The sequence below is a fragment of the Saccostrea cucullata genome, unplaced genomic scaffold, assembly GCF_032062105.1.
Source record: "Saccostrea cucullata isolate Sc308-1 unplaced genomic scaffold, CSIRO_AGI_Scuc_v1 ctg2595, whole genome shotgun sequence".
NCBI classification, from domain to species: Eukaryota; Metazoa; Mollusca; class Bivalvia; order Ostreida; family Ostreidae; genus Saccostrea; species Saccostrea cuccullata.
This window is the reverse complement of record NW_026940031.1, coordinates 81121-99523: the sequence shown is the minus strand read 5'-3', so window position 1 is coordinate 99523 and position 18403 is coordinate 81121. Positions and strand designations below refer to the sequence as shown.

The window sequence follows — 18403 nt, the reverse complement described above, 5'->3', positions numbered from 1 at the left end:
AAACCATTTACATTATCAAATATTTTTTGACTTTATTTTGTAAAAAAAATTCATACATAAATTATTTGAAAATGTTATGATTTTATAATAATTTTAAATCACTTTTTTTAATATATGTCAAACTTAAATATTTTTATCTTTTAGGGATGTTTTGGCTAAGATATACCCAGTAATTTATTCTGGTCTCATTTCAGGTCCGCCACAATTTCGCGACAAAAGTCAACTGAACGAGTGGATAGCGCGCCCCTCACAAGCTACGGCCGAATTCAAATGTATGGTATGTGGGAATCCGGAGCCAAAAGTCACATGGTTTGCTAAAGGACAAGGCATTAATGCCAGCATCAGTGGGAAGGTTTGTACAAAACTCTTACTTTACCTGATAAAGAACACAGAAAAAGTTGATGATAAAAGTACAATTCACAGAGACAGTTTCCCTTCTCCCACTTAAAAAAATGTCCTTTAATTGTTACTGATACAGACAATAAAAGGTAGTCTGTAACATTTTGGATATTATTTTTATTTGCCAATTAAAGTTTCCACAAATTAACATGTCAGGGATAAAAAGAGAAGCAGATGCAAGATCTGAAATTATGAAAGTGCCCCTCTAATCAATTATAAATTTACAGTCCTTTATGTGAAGAGCCCAACATGGCCCACTAAATGATTCTGTGATGCCCATTACTTCTGTCATTAGCAGTGAAAATAAAAGCTTGATAGCACCTGGTTAACATCACCGCTGTTAATCCTCCCCAAACGGAGGGGGGATTATCCCCTTCCCAGGGTGCACTTGTTACCTCATAATTAATTTATTTTGTTGCTTCTTTGCACTGCTGGGTCCAAAAAAAACTTTCCCAGAAAAAGAATCCCCCCCAAAAAAGTAGTGAATGTTTCAGGCTTTGTGAGCATCAGGCTGATTTATCCCTGGCTCGGGGAAAAACTCTGGAGGATGATCAGTCAAGGATATAGAAATTAGCTAATTTTATGAAATTGAACGATGGCAGTGGTGTGAATCGAATCATGGCCAGAAAGGCTTGTTGATATGAAAAATCTGTCAAAATTAAGGCCTGTTAGAGGAGTGCTCTTTATAATCTCAGGGGAATCGAGAGCCAGCGGTACCAGATGTGAAATTTTATTATATTTTGATGATTTATCAGAGGGGGAAAACACACTCAAAATTTTACATAAGTAACGAAGTGTTATTATGCAAGTTCAAGAAAAGAAAAAAAAAATATCTTGAAACTTTAAAACGAGGAAAATGTTAGATAAAAAGTCCTAGATTTGGTGTTCAAATTAAAGCTCGTTTTAGGAGTGTGTGCTACATGTATTCTGATATCTGAGCATGAAACCAGGAAATGATGGTTAAGGATGGGTCTTGGTTAGAATTTTTATATTTGTGTATTTACACTTTCCCAATGGCTGGAAGATGAAAGACATTCAAATCATGGTCACCTATTTCCCCTCCTTAAATCTTAAGCCTGATTTTCATTATAAAGCTGGAAAACGTAAACAATTCATGCTCCATGAAGAATAAAAGTTAAGAGCCATTCCTTTGCAAGATTGGCATGAATTATTAACTGAAGTACTAGAATTATGCACTTTTAATGGTAATTTTTGTTTTACCTGGAGCTTAAAGAAAACATGACATTTCCTAAATGTTAGATTAATTATTATTTTGTTGTTTTTCAGTACAAAGTTAGAAGAAAGACCACATTGGTAGTGGATGCTGTCTCCAAAAAAGATGAAGGGTTATACATGTGTGTTGTGGAGAATGAACATGGCTCCGTCAATCACACCTATGAACTCAAGGTCATAGGTAGGTAACACCCCCACCCCCACCCCCACCCCTCAATCTGTCCCCCCTCCCCTTCCACCCAGTGCAGATTATTCTGATGTCATAATGTTTCCGACATGTTGAAGGAAAAGTTGGCCACTGACATGTCTGTTATGCTTTGCCTCTAATTTCAAGCAATTATAACCATCTCAACTGGGTGTGATTCATCTTAGTTTGCATCAGCTCTATAATAACAAGATATACTTAAAATCAGACAAAAGATATTTATAGATGTAAGCCTAGGCAAAAGCATATGTGAGATCAATGCTTGGACCAGAGTGCTTAACAATGATTAATGTGGGATTTTGAAAAACTACTGGTGTGTGTGGTATATAAGCCTAATAGCGATGTCAAAATATCTAATAAAACTAGGGGAAGAAATAAGATAAGAATTAAATAAACATGTATTCAATAGACAGGCGATATCGTTGGAGATAATTTCTGGTGAGGCATATTACTGAGAAAGATGTGGTTATAGAGAGAGAGGTTGCTCCTTGCTGATACTTTGGGAGGTGCTAAATGCTTTGTCGGGATGAAGTTTTTGGCAGATTTCTGTAACATATTGTTACATTTACAACCAGCATCAAACAAACAAGTCTGACAGCTTATAATTTCTTATTTGCTAAGTGTCTTATTCTTGTCCTCAGCAAACAAAGGGAAAAGAAAAGATGGAGTAATTGTTAAGTAGCTGTGATAATTGTTGAATGACGCAGTCTTTGTTTTCTGAACAAAAGAAAATTATTTCAAGACAAACATGACATATGGATCACTATAATTTTCAAACCTAGGTCTTGAAAACCAAAAATGATAAACACTAGAATGAATAAATTTTTCTCCCCCCAAAAATTGGAATAAAGAAGTTTTTCTCAAAAAGTTATGTAATGGAAAAGTACTTAAAGTCTTTATACCCATTTTCAAAATGGGTCTTTTTGCCTTGATTTTATTTGAATTAATAACTGTATAATTGTAGACCGGGTGCTGACAAAGCCTGTGATACAGGGGCCACTGAACCAGACGGTGACCTACCTAGACGATGTGAAATTTCAGTGTAAGGTGGTGATGAGTGACCTTCAGCCCCACATCCAATGGCTGAAACATTACCAGGTCAACGGCTCCTTCACCAACGAGGACGAAGAGCCGTACGTCCATGTCATACAGGTATTATCTCTTATAAATCTTTAAAAATTCAATTTTTAAATCTTTTTTTCTGGTAAATTTTATATTTTTTAAAGCACTTAACTTTTTCTTCTTAATGCACAAACCACATGTCTTTTTATGGCAATAAATGTGTGACTCACTTCTTATCTATTTAGAGGTACACAAGAAAAAACAAAGATCAAAAATTTTTCATGTCTCCTTGTATGACAAACTGTAAACTTTGTTGTTCATGTTTATCCTTTAAGAATTTACAACAGGGCAAGAAGGTAACGTATGAGATGTCTTGCATCTCTCTCTGGTCATGCCCCCATTAGAATATAACAGCAGTGCTATGTTGATGTGTTTATCAAAGTCCACTTTCAGTTTACAAATAACAGAAACTCCAGATGAATCCAGCATGGTTTTAATGTGTCCTCTCCTCGGAAAACTTATAAGCATGGAATCCACTCTGTAAATAAATGATTATTATAATTACACAGAAACTGGCAGACTGCTGTCAGCTTTTCTTGTACACTATTAAGAGCCTGATAGAAAGAGAAGTTCCTGTCTTAAAACCAAGAATTGAGAGGGGACAGGGGGTGGGGAAGGGTTTTATGTCCAACTAAAAGCATGAAATCAGATTTTAGTTTGGGCACGTAAAATGAACCAGAAAAAGGGGATGGGGTGGGTGGAGTAGGGGGTTATCAATTTTGTAAAATGAAAGGCATGTCTCCTGAAGTGAAAACCAATTTGTGAAGACAGTGTGCATGGTCGTGTTGTCATTGTATGCCATATAAGTAATGTTCAGTGTTCTAGTAGATGTATATAATGAAGTAGATAGTTTATCAGACGTGTGTCTTCATTGTCTGTTTTTACAGCAAGAACTGTGTGTATATTCCTCTTGATAATGAAGATTTTCTTTAGAAAAAAAAAGCCGAAATATGGCTATAATATTGCAGACTCAGCTTAAAACAACAATAATCAATCTTTAGAAAAAGTCCAAAATTCATCAAATTGATCTTTTTTATTAGTTGGGTAATGATTAGACTTGATAATTTATACTTCCTTTCTTATTTTAGCAATCCTCCTTCAACCTCACCCATCCAGAGATTTTGTACATCAGAAACGTAACATACGAGGATGCGGGCTGGTACACTTGCTTGGTGACCAACTCCATGGGGCGAGCCTACCAAAGTGCATGGCTGACCGTTGAAGGTGATTATTTGTTCTTCTGTCTATCTTAACAGAACAGGCAACATAGAGAAAATAGACACAATATACCTGGAAGAGCTTCATATATATGTAAAAGCTATCAAAGGAATGTTAACTTTTGTAATTTTTGAATTGTTAAAAATTCGATTTATATTTTTAAAAAAGTATTTTAAAAACAAATGTATGTTGTCTGTTCTTATTTATTACTAAGCTTTATTTCTCCTGCATGGTTGTTGTTGAATTAACATTTGATAACATCACCCATTTCTTCTACCTAGATTTTTTTCTTCCTCCATGTTGGCGTCCTTTTTTCTCAGTTTCTCTAAATATTTTTTTTTTCACCAGTCACCTGGACTGTAGGTTACCTCTTCTAATTTACCAAAAGAAAAAAAAATTAAATTAAACAAAAAAGATATTTCAGTAACCAATAGTTCAACCAGTTTTCCTGCATGTCTTATTTTGAAGATTCAAAATGTGATAACTGCACAAATTCCACAGATGCTTCACTTGCGGGTAAGTGTTTAGTGAAATCTCACCCACATAACCATGGTAACCAGTAACACTTAGTGATATGTTGCATGAGTGACTACCAAGAACTTATTTAACCAAAGACAATCGAAAATAAACAAATCTTTTTTTTCAAGTGTGTATAGCAGCATAAACTTCACAATTTGCCATAACCAGAAACATGCTTTATAAAATCCCAGAGTAATAAATAAATATGTACAGAGATATGTATCTTGCATGAGGGAAGGCTTATATCTGGAGAAAAACGCTCTACAATTGGTCTTATTTATTTATTTGTTTTCTGGCAAGAACAGTTGCTTCTATTTGAAATTGTTCATGAATCATGTAAAAAGGGCTATGGACTTTTTCTGAATTGAGTATATCCTACAATTGTTGTTGGAAGAAATTGAAGCAAAAGAAAATTGAAAAGATGAAAACACAAACCCAGTTTGATTTATTTTAGATAATTCAATAATTTATAAAATATTTTGGTGATGGTAGACTTGCATGATGCATTTATAAGTAGCCATTTTGACTGATTTTTTTTTTTTTTTGTTTCTTTCTCTTTTTTTGGTTTTTACTAAAAAGTAGACAGTTTGTTCAGATTCAGTGTGCTATTTTCAAAATTAACACTGTTTATATTTAATTTCCTGCAATTTTTTTAAAAATGTAAAATCATTGGATAATCAAAAAATAACAAGTTCTCTGCAGAAATAAATCTCTATGTATGGTGCAAGGCTGCCATATACCAGTATATCAGTATAAAATTAACAATTATTTAAAGTCGGTGATGTTCTTCCAGAACCTGTCCCCGAGTCGGCCAAGGTCATCCAGAAGCTGGCCCCTCCCCGGAACAACATGACCCTGGTCATCATCATCACCACCGTCTGTGTGTCTGTCCTGCTGATCGTCCTCGTCATCTTCGGGGTGTGCTGGAGGAGGTGGAGACTGAGGGGTCAAAAGTTCACCAACGTCAAGCGGGTCATCGTCATGAGACCGGTAAGAAACCGTGGCAACTCAAAATATCTTATATAAAGAATTATAGGTCATATATTATACAGAGAAAAAAATTATATATTATGCTCTATAATACTGAACCAAAAAATTCTTATGGTTTTTTTTTGTTTCTTTTTGAACAATTTAAAGAAATATATCAATGGTGTAATAATAACCCATATTACAAGCATAAATTAGATCTTAAACATTCACATACCGGTAGTAATATTGCAGAATTTTTTAAAAATTTTTTTTATTTAAATGCACATATACAAAGTTTCAAGTTTTTTAAAAGCTTCAAGAATAAGCAAAAGGTAAAATCTAAATGTTTTTCTCCCCAGAATGAGATTTACTACCCCAACAAGATAGGCCAGGAGGGCCAGGCGTTGATTGTCCCACAGGTCCGTATCGAGCAGACCAGTCAGCGACGACGTCTGTCGTCAGATCTTACCGTCATGTCAGAGTACGACCTACCTCTGGACAAAACCTGGGAATTCTCTCGCGAAAGGTGAGGTTCAGTTTCAGTCTTGACTTGTTTTTTGTTTTTAAATACATGATCTTTTTGTTCCCTTGTGATTTGAGAATTGAATTTGATGCTGAATAACATATCTTTCAGGCTAATCATGGGCAAGACTTTGGGTGAAGGAGCATTTGGGGTCGTAATCAAAGGTGATGCACATTGTATAAACGGCAAAAACGGAGTTACGACTGTGGCCGTAAAAATGTTAAAAGGTAAGAAATCATTGAATAGATCAAATAGAAGTGAAAATAAATTCATAACATTGGAATTTTTTACAATGATTTTTTGGTTGTGCATTTGTAAGCTGGTTTCTAATTTTGAATTTTACTGATTTGTTCTCAATAGAGGATGCCACAGATCGAGAGTTGACAGATTTGATTCAGGAGATGGAAGTGATGAAGCTTATTGGAAGTCACAAAAACATCATCAATCTGTTAGGCTGCTGTACTCAGAATGGTGTGTATAATTAACTGTTTTTCAGTTTTAATGGAAAATACTGCACATCACTTGTCATGGTTTTGAAGGAATTCTTTCACGATCTGAAATAATTTGAGAGTCCATCAAAAGGACTTGTTGCTGTAGGTGTACCCACGAGAGAGGAATCTCAGGATAAGGTCAATTTACTCAAAATGAAGATTTTTTGTGTTTTAGGATAGGCTTGAATAGTAAGATTGTTTATTCTTTTCTTTAGGTCCATTGTATGTGATTGTGGAGTATGCTCCCAACGGAAATCTGCGTGATTTCCTACGCAGCAGGAGACCCCCCAACAGTGGCTACGAGAAACCTGTGGGTGAAGACAACACAGCAAAAGAGACTCTTTCTGAGAAAGACTTGATTTCATTTTCATATCAGATAGCAAGGGGAATGGACTACTTATCGTCGCGCCAGTGCATACATAGAGATTTAGCTGCCAGAAATGTGCTTGTTGCCGAGGACTATGTGCTAAAAATAGCAGATTTCGGCTTAACAAGAAATGTGACAAACATTGATTACTACAGGAAAACGGGAGATGTAAGAAGAAATTTACGTTAATTTATTCACACTGACAATCAAATATCGCAAATACTGAGAGTAATTGTGTTACACATCCTAAATTCAATTACCCTCAAGTATGCATTTCCTGGAACATGCAAAATGGTTAGGGAAAGCATCTTTCAAGTGGCCAAGAATTGAAGGCAGCTTTCATCTTTAACCAATGCCTATTCTTACCCACATTGTACTAATGTCAATCTGGATTGCAATAATTATTTACATGTGGCATCAAGTACTTTTGTTTACACAGTCTGTTATGTTCTCATGCAATTGGAATGTTTTTCCCCTTCTGTTCTAGAAGTCAATGTTTTATGGGTTTAAGATGAAGTACTTTTAAATGAAACATTTTGTTTTTTTGACAGGGTCGTCTTCCAGTGAAATGGATGGCTCCGGAAGCTTTGTTTGATAGAAAATATACCTCAAAAAGTGATGTGTAAGTTAACAAACTGCCACTTGAGTATTTTCCTGTTTGAGAATATTGAGAATTGCTTGTTTTGTAATATTGAGCTTTCATTGCATCAAAGAATACATCCTTTAAGCTATTTGGAGACAAAGTATTCAGCATATTTTGGTATTTTTGACAGATGGTCATACGGAGTGCTTCTGTGGGAAATCTTCACGCTGGGTGGCAATCCCTACCCCTCGGTCCCCGTGGAGCGACTATTTGAGTTACTGAGGAGTGGTCACCGCATGGAGCGGCCCCCATACGCCTCTAAGGAGGTCTACAACCTGATGTGTAACTGCTGGGCGGACATGCCGGTCCGACGTCCTACATTCCTCTCCTTGGTCAAAGACCTAGACAAGATGTTGACATGTCGGGGGGAGGTGAGTGAGGACAGAATGAAGAACGCCGGAAAGTGCTTGGCTCGGATTATACATGTATGTAGTGTGTTCCCTTAACCTACCTGCATGCTCCTATATTCTTTTTTTTTTTTTTTATCTTAAAATTCCCCTCCTTTCCCCTATCCAAATATCCTATTATACATACATGTAGCATCAAAGGGCCAAGTAAATTTTCAAATTTGAGTTTTTCACTTTTAGTTGTAATTCGTATATAAGAGTGCTTAATTTTGAACTTGTGTGTTATTTGATTGAAACACAATGCAAAAATCTGCTCTTTTCTCAGGAGTATCTTGATTTGGAGCCAGGAGTGACGTCTCCCCTAGAAACGCACATCAGTACGTCAGATAGCCAGTATTCCTCGATGTCTCGAAGCTGTAGCAGTGTGTCCGATGAAGTGATCAGCCACACGAACATTAGCAGCAGTAGTGACTCAGACAAGGATGAAGTGTCATAGGGGAGAAACCTGTCTCAATTTTATAGGATCGGCAGCTTTATTTCACTGTTAACTTTACACAATGCTGAAGACATCACGGAAGTTGATGTCGGTAGTTCTGGTGACCAGTGTGGGTCGCCTAGTGAATGCCACAACAGACAGCCTTAGTGACTTTGAAATTTTATTGTTGCAATCAGAGAATATCTATGCAAACTGAAACTAAGCAAAGCATCAGTGCATGTTTATATAGACCTCTAAACTGAAGATGGAGGCACACAGTAATAATGAATGTTGTGATGTGTTCTGTCAACATAGGGCATACTATTGCTTTTAATTTACACTCGGTTTGTATTGTGACATCATAATCATCTGATAGTCCCATAATGCATCATTGTGCAGAATGTCAGACAGTCCTTGGTTTTAAGTGTTCTGTTAACTGTGTTCTTGGGTATATACAGAGGCCAGTGTTCAAATAACACATGTGTTCACTTTTACAAAGATCTGAGGATCTTATTGTGACAACGTACGCACAGCATAATCACACAACGTAACCAAGGAAACGCGAGCCTGGAAAGTTACCTCTCAATCAGTATTCTGAACATTCTTCAATGATCAAACAACTCGTACAAGTGCTTTATATACTACTTACCAAAATTTTATGTGAACAAACGTTCTGATGATTTTGTAAACTGATGTAAGTCTACATGAAGAATTCCACATTCATTGTATATAACAAAGTAACGGTTTATTTTGAATGTATTAAATGACAGAAGTAGAAATAGGTACAACGAAAAATTGTCAATTTATTTGTTGAAATGCATTGTAAAGAAATCCATCCATAATTTTGATCTGTTACATTTTTCTATTGTAATTAGTTGTGTTGTCTTATGATGGTAAGTTTGAAGTCATTAATGGTGTTAGAAACACATTTAAAAGACTCGCTAAAGTAAAACATTCGGCATTTTATATTGATAGTTTAAGTATTGATGTTGAGCATTTGGAGTAATATTGGGAAGAAAAAAGGGTCAAATCAGTATGAATAAAACAATCTGAAAATGAATAATTGTAAAACAAAATTGAATTTGAAAAACAGAATTGAAATTTATGCAAATATTGTGTAGCAGTTCTTAATGATCTTGTTTTATTTTCTGTGGACGTGGAAGAGAAGTCTATTGTTTGTTGATTATTTGAATTATTGTTATGGTTTAATTTTTGTCATGTTTGTGTGTGTGTGTGTGTTCGATGCATATATATGCCTTTTTAAATCATTGTCTATTTGTAATTAAAATTTTTTTTTAACGTGCCTGAAACAGACAGAATGAATCGACAAAATAATATTTTTTTTTACAACAAGATTTCCTGATTGGCATTGTTTTATATTTCTCAAATGGTTTCCTCATGTTATTGACAATGGAAAACTTGTCTCTCCACATGTGAACAGTATTTTTGAACCAAATCTTTGTTCAATACTTTTATTATTATTATGATTAAATTCTGCCTTACTTGGCTTTTTGTTTTATACAAGTGAGGGTTGACAGTCTTTTTTTTTTTATTTTATTCACTGCCAAGAAACTGAGCAATTTTTATTTTTAACCCCAGCATATTATTAACCAAATTTGTGTTCATTTTACAACAGATATTTTAGTATGTAAGCTTGTTTTTTTTGTAATTTTACGTAAGGAACAGTATATTATATTATATTGTATTTGGCTGGTTCAGAAAGGACCCGCAAAATTGTCCTCTCTTCAATGTATTAGGTTGTATGTTTGCAGAAGCAAACTTGTTTTTTTTTTTTTTAAATTTGCAATGGTTGTTGAACAGTATACATGCTCCTATGTTTATTAAATGTGATGTTATACTTCATTTGTACAAGTAAATAGGTTGTGTCATCTTTTTTTTTTCTTTCTCTACAGGCAATTTTTATTCTTAAAAATTATTTACTGAAAGGAATTACTGGCCCAAAAAAGTAAGAAAGAAAACATTTAGTAAAGAAACAATTTTTACCTGTTGTAAATTTCTATAAAATCCTGACCCTAATCTACTCCCTTAAGGGGGATTCATGTACCTACATGATTCATTTCATATTTGCAATATTTTTTTTTCAAGATGTAAGTTTTACAGTTCCAATGTATTAATTTTGTGTATGTATAGTAATTTTTTTCGGGTCTTTGTTTCTTTTGATTTGTCATGCTGTTGATCAAGATGCCATGAAGAAAGAATTGTTAAAAATGTTGAACAGAAAGGTATAATGTTTATATTTGTAATGATTTGTTGAAACTTTTCTTGAGTATACAAATGTGACCTATAAAGAAATAGGAGAATAAAGTTACCTTACAGCTTCTATTGTTTGTTTTTCTGTTAATTTTGGTTTTCCACTTGAGATGGTTTGGAATGTCAGGAATGTTCATGATGGCTTTAATGTTCAGATTCTTGACACTAGCCATGTGATAAAATGTAATTGATATACCTCTAGTTGCTAGGTGCTCTAAGGAATTTTAACATTTTGGGAAGCAGCTTCTGGGGACTTGTGATTGTGAAGGGGGTGAAATCGGAACAAGTTTAGCAATTATTCAAAGTCTGATCTGATTATAGTAAAATGTTGATAAGAAAATTTTAATGCAGGACTTTGGCTCAGTATTTGGAAATACTTGAGAAACATAAAACTTGAAGATTGCATTGGATGGATTCACCACGAATATTTTCAATACATTGATTGCATACATGTATATACTATATCCCTTACACAATGGATTAACAATTCAAAATGGTGATTGTAAACTACACTGTATATCCCATATTGCGATATGTATGATGGGTTAATATTCGTAAGGACAGCCTGAATCCCATGTATTGGATACATTTATGAGTAGTTTTATTCACATCATAGCCAATTTACTGGGGAATGGCTCACTATCCTGTAAATTCGTTGAAGACGCATACTAGTAGATATCAAATTTTAAGGAAATAAAAAGAAGCAATTCAAAGTATTGCAGTCCCTCTTTCGGTGTCTTTGTGGGTTAGATGACAGATGTCATTATTTATGGAATATTGTGTCAAATATGAACACCCTATCATTTGTCATTCAAAAGTTATCACCAAAGTTGATATTTTTTTTAAATAAGGTAAAACATGAATGTCAAGGTCAAGGGTTAAAAAAATCATAACATGCTCGGAAATATCTTGTCACAGGTAATACACATGTCAAAAATGAAAGCCTTACTGCAATATCTCCTCTATCAAAGGTTATAAGTAAAAAATAACATTTTTAAAAGTAGGTCAAATGTAAAGGTCAAGGTCACAGGATCAAAAATCATAGAAAGGTCTTGTTGCAGTAAATATACATGTGAAAGGTGAAAGCCCTAAATCTTCTCATTCAAAAGTTATGATAAAGGTCAACGTTTTTGAAAAGTAGGTCAAACTTCAAGGTTACGTGGTTAAAAATCATAGTGTATATAGAAAGGTCTTGTCTCAGGTAACACAAATGTTTAGTATGAAATACATGGAGATAATGAACAGTATTCAAGCTCTGAAGTCCATTAAAGAATTAAAAAAAACAGGAGCAGAGCAAACATGGACCTCTGAAACATCAGACGTGGGATCAGGTGCCATAAGGAGTAAGCATCCTCTGCCGACCTTGGAGTTTGACCCATTTTTACACCAAACAATCCAAACTTTTACTTTGGCCATAACTTTTGAATGGTAGATACTAGGACTTTCATACTTCATATACATGTGTATGTATTTCTTGTGGCAAGATATTTTATTGGATACCAACAATTTTGACCTTTTGACCTTGGAAATTTCCATACTTCAGGAGAAACATTAACCTTGGCCATAACATTTTAACATTAAGAGCTAGGGCTTTCATCCTTCACAAATGTAATCTTTGTGAGAAAACCTTTCATTGGCTACCAAGAACTTTGACCTTTAACCTTGACCTTGGAGTTTGACCTACTTTTAAAGAAAACAAGCTTGACCAATAACTTTTGGGTCAGGGCTAAGGCTTTAATGCTTCACATATATAATCATTATGACAAGACCTTTCATTTGATATCAAGAACTTTGACCCTTTGACCTTGGAGTTTGACCCATATTTAACACAAAATATTCAAACTTTTACTTTGGCATAACTTTTAAACTGTAGAAACTAGGAATTTCATTTTCAAATATCAATTCTTCGTGGCAAGACCTTTCATTGGATACCAACAACTTTGACCTGTTGACCTTGACATTGGAGATTTCTGTACTTACAAAAACTTTGACCTTGGTCATAACTTTTGAACAGTAAGTGATAGGGCTTTCATACAAAATAATGTATTTAATGCCATCCGGTAAATTCAAAATTTACAACTTGATAGTCCTATCTCTTCTCATTCAAAAGATATGTCCAAGGTTAAAGTTTTTGTGACAGATGTACAGACTTACAGACTGACAGACGAATGAGATTTCAAGTCCCCTCGTTTTCGCGAAAGCGGGGGACAATTTTAAAAAAAATGTAAAATGATTTACCAAATGATTCATCCACCCACATTTCATAGCATCTTAATTTTAACAAATGAAAACAGAATGATATCAGAAGGACATTTCCTTTTCCTATATCACATAACCTCTGTATTAATTACATGATAAAAATATTGTTATGGATCAATGAAATTTCCAATTTTTTAGTGTACCCAGATACAAATCAAATGCACCCTCATTCTACATGTACCTCGAAGGGGGGGGGGGCTCTAGAGTCAGTTTAAGGGGCCATCGGAGCGGGTATAGATTCTATTCTGCCAGTACAATTCTATTATGGTACATACAGTATTACTGACTAAAATGTTAAGTATTGATATATTATTTATTATTTACCTTTCTAGGTTTCAAAATTTGTCAGTTTTAAGACTTAAGTCCTTAGCAATGCTACACTTGACCATTGGACATGATACCTGTCTGCGTTTTTGTTATAAAGATTGAAATGGATGCTGTTAGACTGACGATCTTGATTTTTGAGGAGTGTCAGTGCGCAAAGAGAAATAACTCTTATCATTTAAGAGAAAGTAAAATCTTCTCTACTTCTCTCATTCCATTTTCTGGACAAGCAACTTATTGCTCATTTTCTTGTTTGTCCGACTTTTTTCCCCAAACCATTGTCTGTTGAAAATTTAGAAGGTTAAGAAGGATGAGTATATAGTATTGGCATGCAACAGAAATTTACCGCGAAGAATGTTATATAAATGTTATTTATCTCCCTCATTAGTGGTCAGTATCATTTACAAATGGGTAAACTTACTTATAGAATTACATAAATATATAATTATGTCAACAAGTTGAGAGTGGCCATGATAGCGGGAGGTCAACATTACCGCTACATCGCCAAAAATTTCAACTCATTACCGCTACATTTTTTGGCCCAAAACAACTCATTACCGCTACATATCGAATCAGCCAGGTATGGTATACGGAATATGAGTTCCAATCACTGATTACTTTACAAGATAGCAGTATGTCGAGCAGATGGCATTCAAAGCTTTAGCGATAGTGTAAAATCATTGTGAAGACTGTGAGTGATCTATGAACAGTGCTTGATTTTAAAATTTTTGAAGTGTTTTATGAAATAAAATAGATTTTAAATTAAAGAAAATAAAAAAAAAACCCCACCCTGCTCAAAGTCCTACTTTTACCTGCCACTCAGGACTTATACTTGTATATGTTGTATTTCAAATCAATCTGTCCAAGCAAAAGAAGCTGGCTAGCAAAAAGGCAATGTAGCGGTAATGTGTACTTTTATATTTAGCGGTAATGTAACGTTATTTGTAGCGGTAATGAATGAAGGCAAGGTTAGAGTTTTTACAGATGTTAACTCATTCTACAAATTCAAAAGTCAAGGTCAGGATGTCAAAAATTATGGTAACCCCACCCCCAAAAAAGGTCTTGTCACAAGGTGCGCACATATGATATACATGTATGTATATGAAAACCGTAGTACCAACCGTCATGGCGAAGATTAAAGTTTTATAAAAGTAGGTCAAACACAAAGATCAAGAGGTCAAAAGTGTTGGTAATATGAGAAAGGTCTGGTCACTAAGAATACACTGAAATATAAAAGACTTAGTACCAATTTTTCATATATAATTATAATCAAGGTTAAAGTTTAGTAACATTTCGAAAAGATAGGTCATGGTGAAATAAATTCATATTCTGCATTCATAGATAGGTCTTGTTGTAAGAATTATATATATACACAGCTGCATGTGACGTATGAAAGCCCTAAAACCAACCATCCAGAAGTCAAAGGCTTATGTTTTACGGACAAACAGATTAACACTAAGAAACAGACAACTAGACAGACGAACAGACCAAAAACTACTAGATTCCCGATATCGAAGCTTTGGGGGACCTAAAAAATCTTCGGAACAAGAAAAAAGTATTGATGAAATTGTGTACACAATCATCTACCAATAATTCAATTCATTTGTTTTATGTGACTAAACAAAAATTACATTTGTAAATTTATTGTAAATATCTTAATAAGAAACCAGATATTTTTTTGTTTTTTACGTAATTAAAAACTTTCAACGAAGATTTACTTTTTGTGAAGAACAATTATAATTCATTTTTTAATAAAAAAAAAAAGTCAGAAAAGAGGGGGGGGGGGATCCTGAAGATATTTTAAATGTATCGCTTGTGTTCAATCCCCATAGAAAAAAAGCATAAATGCACGGTAAATCCAGTAGAAAAAAAACAAAAAATTAAAAAGTTTAACCAAATACTGTAAACCAATTTTTATTCGCGTGCGAGAAAAGAGCTCTGCCATCGCGGACCGATAAGACGCGAAATAAAGTTGTCCCGAATAAAAGTTGGTTTACAGTACTCCATGTCGGCTTGGGAACATTGCGGGGTCATCAGTTCCAGAGCCACATGCTTGTTTGTAAACGAATTTAAAATCCCCTGGATTAAAAGATATGTTTTTAAAAATTAAAAAATAAACTTCATTAAGACAACGAAGTTGTCACCTTAAATGACCGCACATGAATGGACTATATAAAGTGAACCCAATCACATGGACAATAACTCAAAGATACCCAGGGGATTCCAGATATTTTGGAATAGGGGAATATATGGAAGCCTTTGTGCAATATAAGCTTTACATTTAAGAAATTAAAGAAAATAAAAAGAAAATGAAAGAAAATAAATAACCATTTCAAATCACAAATTACGTTGGCTTTCCATAGGGGACGTCATCCTTCTTTCCCCAACCCCCTAACTCCCGATCCTCACCGACTCCTGCCAATTAAATTTTCCTCCAAGATTGTTTTCTCTACATTATTTCATTTCTTCAGAACATGAGATAGTATACATTTATTGACTGGGTTTGCTCAGGGCAACATGCGTTTTTTCGGACCCAAGAACCAAACTCGTTCAGTAAAACAAACACAGACAAGAAACATTGATGTAACCATCAATTGTCGCCCGGGAAATACATAAAGTAAACAATGAAAATGACTCTTGATTATCAAATCGCTGCAATATGTGTGAAAAGGCATGCGTCTAATAGATAGAGACGATAGTTGTGAATATTTTGAAAACTTGTAGTCGGATAAAAATCAATCAAAAACGATGCCATTTTCAACTTGAATAATTCCTCAAGTAAATGTTAGCTGCATAAAAGATAAATTGAAGTTAGACACACGCATCACCTATATTTAAAAATGAATATTAATTTTCAATTTTAGAATATAAAACACGAACTGTGCAAAGTACGTTTTTATCCGAGAAGTAAAATTCGATGTTCTAAAAAAAGGGACCTGTCGTTTTTCGATAGTAATTGATAGGCAACTTTATATATTAAATATGAAAAACGTATATATTTTAACAGATTCACTTTATGGAAGTAAATATATTATGTATTTCGTAATTTATAAAGGCAAAGAACATTCTGATTAACAATCTTTTCAATGTTTAGAAAACCTTTAATTCTAAATAACTACTCCCACCCCAATCCCCATACACCAACACTTAAACTTATATGTATAGAGCAGCCCGGTCCTCCGGGCTGCAATAAAAGGAGTTTGTTTACATTAATCAGTAACATTTACTACAACTGCACCACTAGTAAATTAAGCAATAAAGCATTTTGGACTAAAAATTATACACTGTACAAACATAACTTAAGGGGGATGTACAAGCCAATGTGATCTAGTCTGGTGTGAAATGAGAAATGCCAAGAATGCGCTTAATACTCGTCTAAACTAGCCCAAAGTTACTCAAAGTGTTAATGCACTAGTTACCTACTGTTAGAGACCAAAATTAGTAAATAATTAAGTTTATTTTGTTTTAATTAGGAGGAAATTAATCATTGTAGAACTGCGCAGCTACAGCATTCACGAGATAAAAAATGCATTGAAAATGGTGTTAGTGTGATTCATCGATAATATGGCTACAACCATTTGTTTCGCTTTTTTCTTGTCATTATCTAGAATTCTTGAAAATTTGATTTTTCATATGCGTGTCTTCCTGAGGCCATGTGTTTATTTCGTCCGCCATTCCTCTGTCACACAGAGTTCGAATAACATTGATTTTAGAATAAATGCGACCATAAAAACATCAAGACAAGAAATTACTAAGTAATAATCATTAGGTAATATTACTTACTACTTTTATTTGTTGCATCGCTTCGTCTGATTAATGAAAAAAACGCGATTTTAACCCCACTCCAGCAAATCGGGAAAAACTGTTCTGCTCACAGCTCGAGTTTCCTAGTAAATATTAATACACTGAGCACGTGTTTGACATGTGCATATATCTGCTGTGCATAGATGCGTTTATTACTATGATTATATTTAATTTTTCGTGGAACAAGTCTTGATAATTTGTTGGTTTCTTTAAAACTCAAGAAAAAAAGCTAAAAAATGCCCTAAACATATGTGTTTACGTCGGCCCTTTTTCTGTGGCGATAGAAGTTATTTTGAAATGGGGCACTGCAAGGAGGATTCTTAGCATTTAATTTGAAAATGTTAAACAATATGCGGTGCATGAAAAACAAATTGCAATTACATGTCTTACAATCGAAAAGTTGGTACATATGTCTATTTTGTTTAGCAGTTAGATAGAAAAAATAGGCAGTTAAAGGATTTCCTTCAGGCACCTCACATAAATAGCTTGATTGTTTGCAATGACCAACACATCGTATGGAGTAATGTTTGGACATAAAAACGCATCATGTCTCATTATGTTGACTACGTTGTAAGCTCTCGATCATTGAACATACGAAGCTTGATAAAATATATAGAGTTGTTTTTTTTAAATTTAGAAGCAATCACAATGTTTGCAAACAAAGGCCCATTGCATATGCTATGTCTATCATCGCAAAAAAATGAGAGACTACCCCCTCCCCCCTTCCGAAAATCCTATGTTCTTTTTTCAAAATAGTGCCAAAGATTAAAAAAATTGCATTACTAAGTATGTGATGGAACATGTACTAGCCTTATAAGACCATTTGTTGTAAAAATATTTTGTTGCCCTCTCTCCCGATCTACTGCCTAAAAATGGCCCGACTCAATTTTATTTTACATCCAATTACAGGATTTTTTTTTTCTTCCGTCAACAAATATGTTTAAATTTTAAGGAATTTTTTCTCACACCATAAATACGGACCCAATAATTTTCCCTGAGTTGGGAGGTCCACCAAACGTCATTTTAAAGATGGTATAAAATATTTAATTTTGTTGATTTTTTTCTTTACTCTGTAAAATTGTAATTTTGACAGAATGGGCAAATAGAAAAAAAAATTATTCATTAAATCTCCTAACCCACTCTGAATGATTTTATTCCTTTTCAAATGTTGCTCCGCTGTAATGAAAATTGTAAATGTTTATTTGACAGAGTATATAGCGGGGGTGGGGTGATC

The 18403-nt window shown here is 34.2% G+C and overlaps 1 protein-coding gene across 4 annotated transcripts; it reads left to right on the top strand.

Annotated features, from left to right (window-relative positions):
- The first annotated feature begins 172 nt into the window (after positions 1-172).
- LOC134254632 (fibroblast growth factor receptor 2-like) lies at positions 173-10850 on the top strand. 4 transcript variants are annotated; one of them, XM_062737171.1, is made up of 14 exons: positions 173-352; positions 1687-1813; positions 2802-2989; positions 3235-3255; positions 4048-4183; positions 4679-4693; positions 5490-5686; positions 6025-6191; positions 6300-6415; positions 6549-6659; positions 6895-7214; positions 7598-7668; positions 7820-8114; positions 8362-10850. In XM_062737171.1, exons 1-14 carry the CDS (start codon positions 275-277, stop codon positions 8530-8532), a joined length of 2013 nt encoding a protein of 670 aa, XP_062593155.1. In that variant the 5' UTR covers positions 173-274; the 3' UTR covers positions 8533-10850. The 4 variants fall into 4 exon arrangements, with proteins under 4 accessions (XP_062593155.1, XP_062593157.1, XP_062593154.1 ...); XM_062737173.1 differs by having other exon boundaries at positions 174-352; positions 4646-4693; positions 7820-8060; XM_062737170.1 differs by lacking the exon at positions 3235-3255 and having other exon boundaries at positions 174-352; positions 4646-4693.
- Positions 10851-18403: the final 7553 nt, after the last annotated feature.